The 15,443-nt window shown below is 41.3% G+C and overlaps 1 protein-coding gene across 1 annotated transcript in view; it reads left to right on the top strand.

Annotated features, from left to right (window-relative positions):
• The window catches only part of SYK (spleen associated tyrosine kinase), a 76,403-nt gene that overhangs the window by 27,575 nt on the left and 33,385 nt on the right, over positions 1 to 15,443 (top strand). The window contains exons 3-6 of the mRNA XM_004713904.4: positions 3,922 to 4,060; positions 7,050 to 7,131; positions 8,037 to 8,086; positions 9,944 to 10,012. Of these exons, the coding sequence (XP_004713961.2) occupies positions 3,922 to 4,060; positions 7,050 to 7,131; positions 8,037 to 8,086; positions 9,944 to 10,012 (340 nt within the window). The remainder of the gene's footprint in view (positions 1 to 3,921; positions 4,061 to 7,049; positions 7,132 to 8,036; positions 8,087 to 9,943; positions 10,013 to 15,443) is intronic.

The raw sequence follows: 15,443 nt of genomic DNA, 5'->3' as shown, positions 1-15,443 counted from the left end.
AAAAAAAAATATCAGCCAGTGTAAACCCTCTGGAGGACAGTTCTACTTTGATAAAGAAGAAGTCACCATGAGTGGGAACTGAGGTGATAACAACTGGTTAACAAACAGAGGCCAGTGACCCCAAGGGCAGAAGACAGAAAACCCAACAACAGGTGGGATCCTTGCCTTTGCCCTTTGCTGCTTCAGGCTGTCTGCGGGAGGTGAATATTGGTGAGTGTGCCCCGGCAGCGGAGTGTTTTTGAGTAACAGGAGACAGCACAGGCATGGAGCAATGCTGCAGGTCCCAAACAGTTTTTCCCCCATCTATTAAAATAAAATAGCCAACCCAGGAACTGCCTGAAGCTAGCAGATACCTCACAGTTGCTGGCCGTTAATGTCACTCAGCCTTCTGGTCTTTGCCACCTACAGATGCTGAGCTTGTGGGTTTCCCTTCTCCGTCCTCATTTCCTGCCAGCTGTCACAGTGGCTGCTCAGCCTGCAAGGCCATGGCTGGTCCTTGTTCCTGCCAGCTCTATGTGGCCTCTGGGTTGGTACTGCTAGGCCTTAGTGCAGATTCGCTGCTGCTAGTGTCTGCGGGTTTGTACCAGTTGCTGAACTGGGCAAGGGAAAGAGAAAATCTCCCACAGTTTATTTATTCACTGTATAGAATAAAGTCAAGTCAGTACTGACTCATAGTGACCCTATAAGTCAGAGTAGGAGTGCTCCTTAGAGGCAGTTTTACAGGAGTAGAAAGCCTCATCTTCCTTTACAGGAGTGAGAAGCCTCATCTTTCTCCTGAGAAGTGGCTGGTGGTTTCCAACTGCTGGCATTCAAATAGCAGCCCGGCGTGCAACCACCATGCCACCATGTCTCCTTATTCACTCTATAGTCAGTGAATATTTAGGTTGTTCACAATTTTTTACCACGACGGGAAAAGCTACTATAAACATCCCAGGGTCCTTTCTGAAATGGATAGTATGGAATGTTCAATGTTAATAGAGAATTCCAAATTGTTTACTAAATTGTGTGAACCTGTACTGGCAGTGTATAAGGATTCCTATTCCCCATTTCCATCAGAACTTAGTATTATTAGCCTTTTTAACATTCCCCAGTCTGGAGCACATGTATAGGTGTTCCATTGTGAGTTTAGTTTGCGTTTATCTTATTTCTAAGGAGGTCAACTGCACCATCTCTTTCTTCCTCCCTGGAACATCTTTGAATTCTTCAGATGGCATGATAGAGATTAGAAATGAATTCAGAAAGCATTTACTGTAGCCATGACCTTGAGGTAGAGGAGATGAGTCACTCAGAATCAAGGAGAATGATATGCTGGTATGGTCTATGGGCATTGATCTCATTTTCAAAAAGCCAATTTTTATACCTACTCCTCAATTGTCAACTATCGTTTTCCAACATTTCTCACTTATAACAATAGTAAAAGATCTACTTCCATCACCATAAAGCCAGGTAGAGACCCATGTATTGTGAGTCCCAAGTCCTTGATTCCTCCTATCTCACCCCTCTCCCCAGTCTTGGATGCAAATGAAGTTGAGAGAGGGAGGGAGGGAGAGCGATCTCAGACCCCAAGTCTGTGAGAAGGTGTCAGATGGGTGCCGAAAAGACATGCAGCGCTCACTTGGCTGCAGCTTCTTAGACCTGCTGGGTTTTCCATGTGTGTCCGGGCGCTGGACCCAGTGTCTAGAGGAGCAGTGGTCCAAATGGGTGGCCACACAGAACAAGAAAGAACTCCACATGGATCAGAATAGGGTGATTTCCCTCCTGGCCGCAGATCCTAACCCCATGGTTTCATAGGTCATAAGCTATCCTGCCTTTCCCAAATCTAAAAGTCCCAGCTTAGAGATGAGTGAGCTCCGGATGATGAGCAGCCCCACGGGGCTGACTCTCAAAATGACTACTGAAGACAGGGCCATTGGGTTGTCGACTGTCGGCGAATGACCTACTCTTTGGAACCTAGCCATGATGTTAGGTGAGGAGTAGATGGCTGTGAATACGAGTACATTCTTAATACTCTGATGTTGGTGTAGTTCTTTATCTTTTTAAATTATTCTGTCTGTTCAGCACTAATGTCATAAAATAGGTAGAGTAAGTGAAAACAGTCCCATGTTATAAAAGGTTTCCTGTGACTCAGGGCCCCTCAATATGTGTGTGTGTGTGTGTGTGTGTGTGTATGTGTGTGTGTGTGTGTGTGTACAGCTTCTCTGTGTTACTTTGTTTGTTCATTTACTTACTTATCAGGGGGTTACCAGCCACCACGTGACTTTAATCAACGATGTGACTGTGAGAAGGGGAACTAAAAGTTCGGGGTGCTGGAGACCTGGTATGGTAAGGAACAAAGGGCTGTTTTCACAGTGGAGATGGTTCCAGAAGCAGGTTCCAGTCGCAGAGGCCACCGAGGGTCTGGGTGTGCATTCTTCTGCTTGACCAGCCTCCTTGAGTGTGGTGCATAGAGGGAATGCAGTCCATCACACAGCCACTCGTGCCCGGAAAAAAAATGTATTTGTAAAGTTCCAACCTCACACACCACATTTCAGCTCCCCAATAAATCTTGGGTTCCTATTTTGAGATGCATTGACACGGCAGGGAAAATAGGCAGAACCAAGTCTCATTACAAAACTTATCTTTATTAAATGCCATAGCAACGAGTATGCCCTGCACCCGGAAAGAGGCATCAGAAATGTCTGACATCTTGGCGCCTCTATACTCGGTGCCTTTCAGCCATTGCTTGGCAGTTCTGGGCCTCGATTTCTCTACTTTAGAAAACCTGGAGGCTTTCTGGGACCATTGTAGTGCACACTTTCTCGTGCGCAATGATCCTAATGCTTTCAATCACTGAAAAGGGAAAACAAAGCGGATGGCTTTGTCAGTAAATCAATGGGGGGTGGTTCATGTCTTTGTAGCCTGCACGTGGACAGCTATCTCTCTAATGGCTTTTGGCCCTCTCTTACACCTCCAGGAAACCAGAAGTCATCCTTCCTTTGCATTGCACTATAGGCATCTGCTTGTCACTCAGTCTCAGCTCATCAGGATAACAGGAGCCTGGCAGACTAGCCAGGACAGTTTCCCTTGGGGTTTGTCGGCTGTCCCCTTGACCCACTGGGTGATACAGATAGTTAACATGCTTGACTGCCAACCGAAAGACTGGAACTTCAAGTCCACTGGAGGCACCTAGGTCAAAAAGCTTGCTGATCTACTTCTGAAAAATAAGCTATTGAAAACACTGTGGAGCACAGATCTGCTCCGACACACAGGAGGCAGCCATGAGTTGAAATCTCCCCCTCTCCTCACAAGGCATGTTTCGCCTGACACCCCACGCCCACCCCGGTTTCACTAAAGCTATCTGTGAACAGCACTGGGAGCCGCAGGCCCTGGGGGTAGCAACGGGGAAACACTGGGAAGTGAGTGGAAGCTTTCACCTTCCATCTGGAATCAAGGGCGTTCCTAATTAAAATGCTCACCCGATGCGCCTCATGCTGCACCCCCTGGCCAGGCATGGAGTTGTATAATCTGAGAGCTTGACCCAAACGCAGAACCCAGGAACCCATGAAGAAAGGTGGGGCTGGGAAGGCTCCACAGACTTCCCTGTCCCACTCGTTGGGGGATCCTGAGATGTGTTACTCATGCCATTTGCCCTAGGGCAATGACATTGGTGCTCTGGGTGAACTAAGAGAGGAGGGGTCTCATGCCCCATCCCATCCCCACCCTACCTTTCCTGATGACCACTAGGGCTCACAGTCATCCAATTTGGGCAGTAGTGGAAGAGCTGGAAGCCGAGTTTTCCCAGGCACACTGGATAGGCCCTTAAGCTTCAAGGGCCCTGCCCAGATGCTAGACTCGCCTTGGAGTAGAGACCAGCAGGGTTTCTTCAGGGACTCCTTTCCCTGAAGCGTCAAAGCAGTGGCGATTTGACTGTTTTTCTTCCAGGATTCGTGCCCGAGACAACAATGGGTCCTTTGCTCTCTGCCTGCTGCATGAGGGGAAGGTGCTGCACTATCGCATTGATAAAGACAAAACCGGGAAACTCTCCATCCCCGACGGGAAGAAGTTCGACACACTGTGGCAGGTATAAGTCAATCAGGTCAATACCTGGGGGAGTTGCGCGTCTGTTGGGGAGGCACCTGGGACACGTGAAGCTCATTCTCTCCAGGAATTAGAGCTGAAAGGTGCCTGGAGCCTGTTAGAGATGCAGTCTTGGCCGCTGCCTCATACCTGCTGAATCCGAATCTGCTCTTTCCACATCCCCACGGCGTTTATGAACACTGCTGTTTGAGAAGTACGCGTCTACTAGGGAATCATCACATTAGGTAGAAGTCTTCTCATCACCACGTACCACATGTCATGTCCGTGAGTCAGGAAGCCTGTGGCAAAGGCTTTCTAGTTTGGGCTTTAGGAGACTAGAAACATCCCCCACCCCCACCCTCCACCCAAGATACTCTCCCGGAACCCAGAATGACCTTTAGACAAATACATGCAAAATCAAAGCAAAAGTGGTCAGGGTAGGACATGAGGAGATGGCTAGTTAGACGGTTTTCTGATTTGTGAGAGGCTGAAGGAGACAGAAAATATCAGGTGCTGTAATTTGGCGTTGGCTTGAAGGGTTTTAGCAGGGCCCTTGACAGAAAATGTTTGCCAGTTCTTTCTCTGATGGTGCAGTGAATAGTGCCCACCGAGAGGTTGGTAATTAGAAATGCTTGTCACTTCTGTAAAGAGTTCCAGCCTTGGAAACTGTGTGAGGCAGTTCTACTCCGCCCTATCGGGTTGTTATGAGTTGTAATCAACTAGACGGTAGTGAGTTATGGTTTTCCCAAGTGAAAATCCCTATTAGTGAGCATGTTTTCCTGTGTGGGCACTTTTGACCTCGTGTCTATCCAGCCCTTGGTGACCCAGGCTGGAAGCTACACACACATGGGACTTTAGACTGTCCTGTTAAGATGCACAACATCCTCATAGGCCACACCAGAAGGATCCAATTTGGAAACCACTAAGTGAACTGGGCTTTACCTTAAACACACCTGCGGTTGATTAAAGGAATGGAAGTACTCCCTTAGGCTTAAGGCTGAAGTGCCCTAGTGTGAGAAGAAGCTGACAGATTTGGACATCATTGGACTTGGGTTCAGAAGTCTTGCTTTGCGGTTGCCTAATAAACAGCAACTCAAGACCACCATATATTTGCTATTTTCATACTCTCTTTGTCTTCTTATGACGTGCCTTGTCTAGCAGGCATAGTTGAATTTGTGAATGAGCCTTATTGAACGGTCCTCATTGTTGGCATAAACGGTGTCCAGTCATTTGAGTTTTTAATCTGTAGTAGTCAACCATCTGTGTATTTTGGTCTAAAAGGCTGTCCTATATATGTATACTTACCTTTTCTCAGCAGTATTTTAAATTCTATATAATTGGCTGAGTTAATGATACTATCAATAGAATTTCGATGTGCTCTATAAGTATGACTTATAATATACTCTAAAAAATGATAAGGATGTCTCTAAAGTGAACAAGGGACATGTATAAACCACAGATATAAGAGTGAATTTTTAGCTCACACTTAATCATATACTTATTCTAAGAACAATTCATTTTTAATGATGTGGCCCTACTCGATACTTGTCCTCATGAAGAGACACTGAAGATATGGGCACCATTGCAAAGTGTGGTGAAGAAACCAGATGGAGCCCAGCTATCAGAAAGAATAGCATCTGGGATCTTAAAGGCTTGTCTTCATGCAAGCAGCCATCTAAGTGAGGTGTCAGCTAGGTCCACATGGAAGAAGCACATCAGCCTTTGTGATCCAAGGACTGTAAATAATAACATCCAAGACCAGAGGAAAGAATGGTATTAGAGTTTAAATTCTGAGCACCCAGTTAGCAGAAAGGTTTTGCATGAATGACAGTGAAAGGCCAAAATCCAGAGGCTGGATCCCCATGTGGATTAAGCCTCAAGTGAATCCCCTCTGATTATTGACCAGGGAAGTAAACAGCTCTCCTACCAGAAAGGTGGATTGGAAGGTGAATTAATGCAGATGTCACTAGATTAAAATGTAGCACTATTGTTTGTTATCCCCTTTGACCCATTTAAAATGTGTTCAACTTTTTAATGTTTTCTACATTCTTTTCAGTTGAGGGTTTTCTCTGTTTTATTTTGTTATGGTTGTATTTTTGTATGTTTTTCTGTATATGAAATCCAGGCTAGGTAAATCTAGAGAGAGAGAGAGTAATGGGAAAATCTATAGAGATAGTAACTGAATTAAGAGTTTCTTAGGGTAACAGTAGGGACGTTGGGAGGAAATGGAGAAGTAATTATAATGAATACAAGAAAGAAGAAAATCTTCCAAAATTTATTGTGGTGTTGATTATACAACTCTTTAATGTGATTGACTATTGACTTGTATATTATATGAATTAAAAACTGTTTTAAATAAAGAAAATTCTTACTTGTATCTCCAGCCTCCCCAATAGTCCTTGAAGAACAGATTGTCTGAAAATAATTTAGGAAATATTTTAAGGAAAATAGAAATCCTCTAAGGTTTTAGAGCAGTGGTGCTCAACCGTCCCAATGCCGCGACCCTTTAATACAGTTCCTCATGGTGTGGTGACCCCCCACAACCATAAAATTATTTTCATTGCTACTTCATCACTGTAATTTTGTGACTGTTATGAATCGGACAACCCCTGTGAAAGGGTCATTCAACCTCCAAAGGGGTTGTGAGTTAGACAATTAAATAGGATTAGTCTAAAAATAAACCACTGTTTTAGTAACATGTTAGGGCCCTGAGGTTGAAGTGGGATAGGCTATTAGCAGAGTAGACTTCCAGAAAGGAATGCAATTTGTGGAGTCTTTTCCAACCAAGTTTGATGGCAGGAGGAGGGAGACTTGGACAGACTGGAATGTCTGACTGCCACCCTCCTCCAAAATGAAAACAAAACAATTTTCTTTGTTTGTTTGTTTAAGTTTGTCCTTGAATGACTTTTAAAGTCTGATTAGCAGTCAACTATAGATCAAGATTTATGTTTCCTACCTTTGTTATTTACTGCCCTCTTTTTCTTCTCTTTTAGCTAGTCGAACATTACTCTTATAAACCAGATGGTTTGTTAAGGGTACTTACAGTTCCCTGTCAAAAAATTGGCACAGATAATGGTGAGTTATTAATTTAGGAGATTTCATTTTTCAAATACTGATAATAACTAGCCTCGTTTTATTTTATTTTTAAATAATTTTACTGGGGGTTCTCCAGCTCTTCTCACAATCCATCCATCCATCCATCCATTGTGTCAAACACATTTATACATATGTTGCCATCAGCATTTTCAAAACATGTTCTTTCTACTTGAACCCTTGGTATCAGCTCATCCCCCCTGCACCCCCACCTTCCCACCCTCATGAAGCCTCCATAATTTATAAATTTTCCCCCCATGTCTTACACCTACCACTGTCACCCTTTACCCACTTTTCTGTTGTCAGTCCCCCTGGGAGGGGGTTATATGTAGATCATTGTGATTGGTTCCCCCTTTGTACCCACACCATACCCTTACCCTCCTGGTATCGCTACTCTCATTATTGGTCCTGAGGGCTTTATCTGTCCTGGATTCCCTGTGTTTCGAACTCTTTCTGTACCAGCATACATGCTCTGGTCTAGCTGGATTTATAAAGTAGAATTGGGGTCATGATAGTAGGGGTGGCAGGAGAGGAAGCATTAAAGAACTAGCGGAAAGTTGTATGTAATAACCAGCCTCATTGTAGATTTGAGCAATGGCAAATTCAAGTTGAATGAGGTCCTTTTATTTACTGGATGATTTTAAAAAGTGATCTCAGACTGCTTCCATTTTATATATTATTTATCAAAATGGCCTATAACTTTAATTTAAAAAAATCAATGACTCTTAACTGCTTGTGTGAAAACTTACTGCGATGATGATAATAAATATGTAGTGTATATTCTTCTCATGCAGTAATATTTCACAATTACATTGATCTGAAGGAAGGGAAGGGAGTAAGTGATTTACAAGCATACAAAAGTAATTGTCAATGTTCTTTCTATCCAGGAAATATTAATTTCAGGCCTCAGCCACCACTTCCAAGTCCCCACTCAATGGTAAGTGTTATCAGAGATGCCACTGGCAATGAAGCAATGCTTTAGCAGTGCAGTTAAAAGCATCTTCTAAGCAAACAAGCAGCAGTAGTGGTGGTGTTTCAATCCCACTTCAAAATATATCCCTTTATGAACTGAGCTGGCTAGTGACTGTTAGCTCTAATGGACGGAGCCCTGGCGTCAGAGTGGTTCCGAGTCGGGCTGCTAACCACATAGTCAGCAGGATAAAACCACCAGCTGCTCTGTGGGAGAAACCTTGCGTTGCCTACTCTCATAAAGAGGTGCGGTCCCAGAGACTCACTTGGGCATTTCTACCCTGTCCTACAGGGTCCCTGTGAGTCAGAAGCAACATGGTGGCAGTGAGTCTGGTTTCTTCAGTCAATGGTTATAATCATCTCATTTTCATTTTCAACTTGTTATAATGTCTTGGCTATGTAAAATGCTGCCAATGTTGAGTGGGAGAAATGGTTCATGCCAGTGTTGGTATATGGGAAGGTGTTCTATTAAGCCATCAATGGTAATGCATGAACCAATGACCATGTACGTGACCACCACAAAGCATGCCTTACCGAGGGTATGTGCTCCTGTCTTATGAGCAGATAAAATGAGCTGTTGTTATCAGAACACTTGACCTTTCTGCATGAATTGTTTTGAATAAAACTTAGCAGAGGAAAACTTGGAATGGGTGTAAATCAAGTGAGGTCTATGAGGGGATCACAGATAAGAGATCATCAACACAAGGATGGAGTCTGAAGGGGCTTGGCCAGAACCCAACTCCCTGCCCACAGGTGGAAAAAAAAATCATTGTACACGTCTTTGCTTGAGTTTGCCAGGTACGTGGCTAAAGCCCCCTATTAAAAAAGAAAGAAGATTCTGCCTTGCTTCTCTCTCCAGAACTGATTTATGAATTTAACTGATAGCAAGAGTTTATTTCAAGTTCCTTTTTCTTTTTTTTTTATGCAGTGTGGATTTTCCCTTGTGATACTTGTGAAAGTATCTGTCAATCCTTCCCTCATGGACTGAATTCTCTAGATCCTCATTATGGCTTTTTTTTGCCTGCTAACCCTTAAAAACAAAATTTTCAGCTTCTCCCAGGGACTGTAGATTACTCAATAGCAGAGCCTCCATTGAAATAGAGGAGGACTATATAGAGCATTTTTTTATCGGATGGGGGGACGTGAATTTATTAAAACACTAGAAAACTTTCGATGAACATTTAAGACATAGCACCTTTTTAGAGACACCATTTTATTTGGCTTGTTATCCAACTCACTTATATCACTATGTGTCCTAGGAAAGAGATCTGTTTTTCATTAAGATGGGTGAGGGCTCAGAGCTGTGAAGTCTTGAAAGAATGCCATGCTCAATGTTTAGCCATATGTCACCCAGGGACTTCAAAAAGTTGGCTATTTTGAAATAACTTTTTAAAAAATTGTAAAATATATACAGAAAAGATGCACATACGCTTGTTATGCAACTCAATGAATTTTCACAGATGCATTGTAACTAGAACCTGGATCAAGAAACAAAATTGAGCAGCCAGATTTATTTTTTAGTTTCTTTTTGGTGATTTCTTTTGAATCTGTGACTTGGCTATATAAAACAGACTAATTAAATGTAGCAGCTTTAATTTTGTAGCCTGTAGTAGAAAAATATGTTCCAAATATTTTTCATGACTTTTTTTGATGAAACGGTAAGATCTTGAAGCAAACAAAAATTTGAAAGTTACATGCAATCATCTTTATTGGTCAAATGGGCAGTGCTTACAATGTCATGTGTGTCAATTAGCATGTCATGTAAGGTGTCTTTTATTTGTTTTCTGAAATATTTACTCTTTTTCTTTGCCATTCTGGTTTCTAGACTTGGTCAGCGGGTGAAATATTCTCAAGACTCAAATCCTACTCCTTCCCAAAGCCTGGGCAAAGAAAGGTGCTAAAGCAACCCTTGCTTGCTAGTCCCTGACTGACTGGTAGGACTCACCCACACTCGGCTTGCATGCTTCCCATCTTGCCTTGCCCTGAATGTGTGACTGTTTGCTAAACTTCCTGGTGTCTAAGCCTAACACTTCTGTGCTCTGCTTGTACAGTGAACCCTCGTTTATCGGTTCTAGACCCTACCGTGATAAATGAAATTCCGCGAAGTAGGATTCCTTATTTGTAAATCAAATATTTTCGTAGTTAGAGCATAGAGGACATGAAAAAACACCCTTTAGTCACCATTACACTCGTATTACCCAATTTATTAAACGAAAAAGGGAAAATACAGTAAAACATTTTGGACGTTACAATTATCATTTATTATTTATTATATTATTTATGGCATCAAGCGTGTACAGTATGAGCCAATCAGTGGCAGTAATGACAGAGCATGCGCTGTTACGCAAAAACCGCAATAGAGTGAAGCCGCGGAAGTCGAAGCGCGAAGTGGCGAGGGTTCACTGTACACCTTTTTTGTCATATATAGCCCACTTGTTATAGGGATATCTGGGGGCGGGGAGGGGCTTGCCCCAGGTACATCCTAGGCTTTTCTTGTCAGGCCTCAGGCACTTTGCTGCCAAAGTTCATTAACCTTAACATGCTATTTCTGCTAAGATGTGAGCCATAATGTCATTTCCATAATGGGATTAGTAGGACCTAGTTCTCATATTAGAGCTTTTTTTTTTCAAAGAGGGAGGAGTTACTTTTGATTGCCAAAATCACGTTGCGATGCTGTGGTAATTAAGAGTACAAATTACATTTTGATAGAAGGGGTGCCAGGATTTTGTGATGTATATAAAACTGTTAGTACTTAAGCTGTTTTTTTTGGTAAATATCATGTGTCAAAATAATTTCATTATTACACTAGATTTATAATACAGAACATTACAGATCACACTTCTAAGAAAAACATAGGCTTGGAAGACTAGACAAACCCATGTAGTATACAGCGGTGGTAGTCTCAACAGTTAATTGATTTCTGAGTCCGACACAGAATTTAATTTTAAGGTAAAAATATTCAAAGTCCTGTTCTTAATGATTTCTATTTATAATGAACCATACCCCCTGTAAAATGTATGTATAAGAAATGTATGGTTTTCTTTTTTTTTTCTTTTTTACCTTTATCACCAGTAGGATAAAGCTAATTCTCTTAATGATATCTCTTCTCATTTTCAATGTATGCTTTTCCAAACATTTCAGCAATAACCATCATGCTCATGATCATGAAATCATGATCATCAGCTCACGAAATAGATTGCATAATTTACTTATTAGACATGCCGGAAACGTCATTGTTGCCATTGGGTGTCCACAAGTCAGTGCGAACTTCCTGTGAGCACACGAGGCTCAGTAGGGTTTTCTTGGTTACAAACCTTAGGGAAGCAAATGGTCAACTTCTTTGGTTTGGTAAGTTTGAACTACCAACCTTCCAATCAACAACCAAGTAGTAACTGTCATGCCACCAGGGCTCCTATTGTAGAAATAAAAAGTATAAGAGACCTTGGATTTTATTGAATCATCTCTTTCTAGGGGAAAAGTCAGACTCAAGGTTTTCCTACTCTTGTTGACTGTAGACTAGAGTAATAAGTTCAGTGTAGGGTTTGCAGGAAAACGTTCTGTCATTAAAGCCGAAAGGAACAACTAAGTCTGTTTTCGTGTCATGCTTCTAGTCGGCTCATGAAAAATCTCAGTGAGGAAACGTGGCATTGCTTGTGAAGAGTTGCAGTGAAGTGTTATATGACTTCTGATTTGGGGATCAGTTTATCAATATGGTACGCTTTTAATTGTTGATTTCACTTTTGCCCCACAAGTCACAGTTGTGTCAAGCCACCAGGGCCAGTTTGGTTATTGGAATTTCTGCCTTGAATAAGAATGTCTAGTAATGTAAGAGGACGTTCTCACCGCCCTAGCCCAGGATTGGTGTCATGGCATTTGCCACTTCTTTGTGAAGAAGATTCCTCTTAGTTACTGGGAAAGATGGAGCTATCAAAACGATTTGACCATAGCAAGATGCTGCCTCATAAAATGAGATGCTTCCAAATGTATTCTGACTCAGGATCTTTTCAATCAGGAATTTTTTCTTTTAAATTACAATTCAAACTCGGTTCCATTTAGTGACTGCACCGCCATGGTGATGGTGATGAGTTTTTAAAACTCATAAAACGCAAGTCTGGAGTCCAACACCATGCTTACATAACTTCGTGGATGAGCCTAGAGCCAAAGGGATAGTATATACAGAGTCTCCATCTCATCATGAGCCTATGAACAACTCAGCCGCCCAACTTCTGTCCTCCCTTCCTCCTCACAGACCGCATTTGTCAGTAGGTGGCCCAGGTGAATATGAGCCTGAGACGTGACAGTCTCAGGCTCCCATTTTTTCTAACATGCAATTTTACTGATGCTGCCCAGGCCTAATGCTAACTCACAGCTCCTCAAGCCCACGTGCACTTTCTGAGAGGAGTGAGTCTCACATAAAACAAGGCAGATGAAACATTCCACCTGTCTCTTAATTCTTTGGTTTTCAAGGACATCCTTTAATAGTCAACCAGAGAAGCAGAACCACCAATTAATCTGTTCATATAACACACATATACATTTACATGTATACATACACACACACAGAGGCACACATACAGATACCTGTACACACAAGGGGGTACCCCCCAGGGAACTGAAAACAGCTCTGCCAGGTGGAACTTTCGTAGAACAGATCTTGTTCTGGATGTCTGTCAACTTCCCAAATGGACAGAAATGTCGACTCGTAGTGCATTTGGAGTTTGTTCCACTAGGTCAGACTGTTAATCAAGCTTTCTATTTAGAGGTTCTGAAGAGATTGCATAACAGTGTGCAACAACAACAAAAAAGACCTGATTTGTGGCAGACAGGGGCCTGGTTTTGCCACCATGACAGTGCTCCTACTCCCTCAGCCATCTCAGGGCACCAGGTGTGGGCAAAACCCAGCGTACCTCTCTTGTCCCACGCACCTTACTCACCTGACCTCCCTGTGGTACTGTTCTACTCTGTCATGTGGAGCCACTATGAATTAGAAATCAGCTGGGCAGCATGCAGCGACAACATAGACCAGCCTAGCAAAATCCATACATCAAAAAAGCACCACTCCAAGGAAACAATGCAATCGTTTTAGGAGACAGCAACCCTCTCCTTCTCCCACTTCCCCATCATTTCCCCAAGTAGGCTCAGGTCTGATGTTGACAGTTTCCTCACGGTGACTAGAGAAATATTTAGAACATGAATTCTACCAGGAGAACATTCTAAACGAACTTGAAAAAAATAAGTAAATATGATTACACAAAAATAAAGAAAGACTCTGGTGAGTCTCCTCCGAACATAGACCAGGGATGTGAATGTTAAAATTTATCACTTAATCATATGATCTCCTTTTTGACCTATTTTAAAGTTGTTCTAATATTTAGTATTTTCTGCTTTCTTTTTGATTGAGGTTTCTCCATTTGATTTTTTTGTTTATCTTTTTTAGCAGTTTTATTGGCACATAATTTGCATATCATACAATTCAATAGTTCAGTCATTTAATCATACCAAGAAGAATTGTACAATCATCACCACATCCATTTTAGAGGACCCCCCCCCACCCCGCCATGGTTTAATTGCCTTTGAAATGACTTGTGCAATCACAATCCATTCTAGTGCTCCCTCCCTGTGCCCCCTCCCTGCCTTCATTATTTACTCCCGCTGTTTGCCCTATATCCCTTTATATCAGTTATTATCATTATGCATCCATTTCTCCTGTATTGTTTTTAGCTTTCTTGTTTCTTTGTTTTGGATTTTTGTATGTATTTTGATATATAAAATTCAGATGGGTGAATCTATAGAGACAGTAGTGGATTGATGGCTTTTTGGAGGTACGGCAGGGAAGGTTGTGGGGAAACGGAACTAAAGACAAGGAGTACAAGAGTATAAGAAAGAAGATAATGTTCTAAAATTGATTAGAATAATTAATGATTGTACAATTCTTCTTGATATGATAGAACAATTGAATTGTTTGATATGTGGATTATGTCCCAATAAAACTTTTTTTTTAATTAAGAAATATATGTATTAAAAGGCATAACATTAGCCAAAAGAACTAACAAGCTTGAAATAAGTATTAAGAAATATATGTATTAAAAGGCATAACATTAGCCAAAAGAACTAACAAGCTTGAAATAAGTTATAATAACATATGTGGATGATATCTTTAACATATAAAAAGAATAAATCAATCAATAATAAAACCCAATATAAAAGAACAGTCTAATACAATAATGAGCAGAGAATATAAGTATATGAAAATGTGTTGAACTTCATAATAGTGATTGAACTCTGTAATTATATATGTATTCTCTCAATAATAATAAAAAATAATAGCACAAGTTACAACTGTGGTACACTATTATTCCATCTGTGAAACTGATCCTAAAGAAAAATTTGGTAACACAATGTATAGCAGGGTATCGTGAATAAAACTTTCACATTTCATTCAAGAAGTGTGAAATGATGCAACCTCTAAGCAATTTTATAACATCAAGATTAAAAGTACACATAATTTCTCAACACTCCACTCTTAATTTCTATGTAATGATTATATACATATTCTGTGGATTCATGTATGAAGAGTCTTCAAAAGTTTTGTGGGAAAATTCTATTCTCTTTCCATTCCATTTTCCATGAGCTTTTAAAAACTGCTCTATAAATATATATACTTATTCCAACATTGTTTAATTGACAAAGTCTAGAAATAGTTGCAATGTCTCTCAGTAGGAAATGGATGAATTACATTGCAGTAAAATTCATACTATGAAAGGAAGCTGAAATATAGAATTGTTTCCAAGGTAAAATAATCTAATTGCAAGAGGCAGAATCATGCATATATAGCTAACATAGTATAGACTCTCGTGGTGCTGTAGGGTAAATGTTGGGCTGTTAACTGTGAGCTTGGTGGTTCAACCCTATCCGCCCTTTCTCAGGCATCACAATTTATGCTGTTGTTGCTAGGTGCCTCCAGTCTATTCTCACTCGTAGTGATCCTGTGAGCAACAGAATGAAACAGTGCCCGGTGCTCACAATTGTTCTTATATTTGAGCTCTTGGATACAGCCAGAGTATCAGTCCGTCTTGTCGCAGGTCTTCGCCTTTTCACTGCCCGCTACATCGCAATTTATACTTGAGCATAATTTATTGTTATTGTTATTTTTAGCGTGTTATCACCGGAATTTCTAAAGCTTAAAGTAAAAATCACAAATTGCTGTTCTAGAAGTTAGACTCCTCCAATGGCTAGTGCCACCTAGTGGTGCCTGCAAGTTAACCTTTTTTTTTCTTGAGTATCAGCAAATACAGTATGAAAGGGAAGTGTTGTAAATGCAAAAA

This window comes from Echinops telfairi, unplaced genomic scaffold (assembly GCF_000313985.2).
Source record: "Echinops telfairi isolate 266 unplaced genomic scaffold, ASM31398v2 ScPeMD7_1;HRSCAF=3_1, whole genome shotgun sequence".
In the NCBI taxonomy this organism is placed as follows: Eukaryota; Metazoa; Chordata; class Mammalia; order Afrosoricida; family Tenrecidae; genus Echinops; species Echinops telfairi.
Note: the sequence above shows the minus strand (reverse complement) of the source record. Positions and strands in the feature narration are given on the sequence as shown.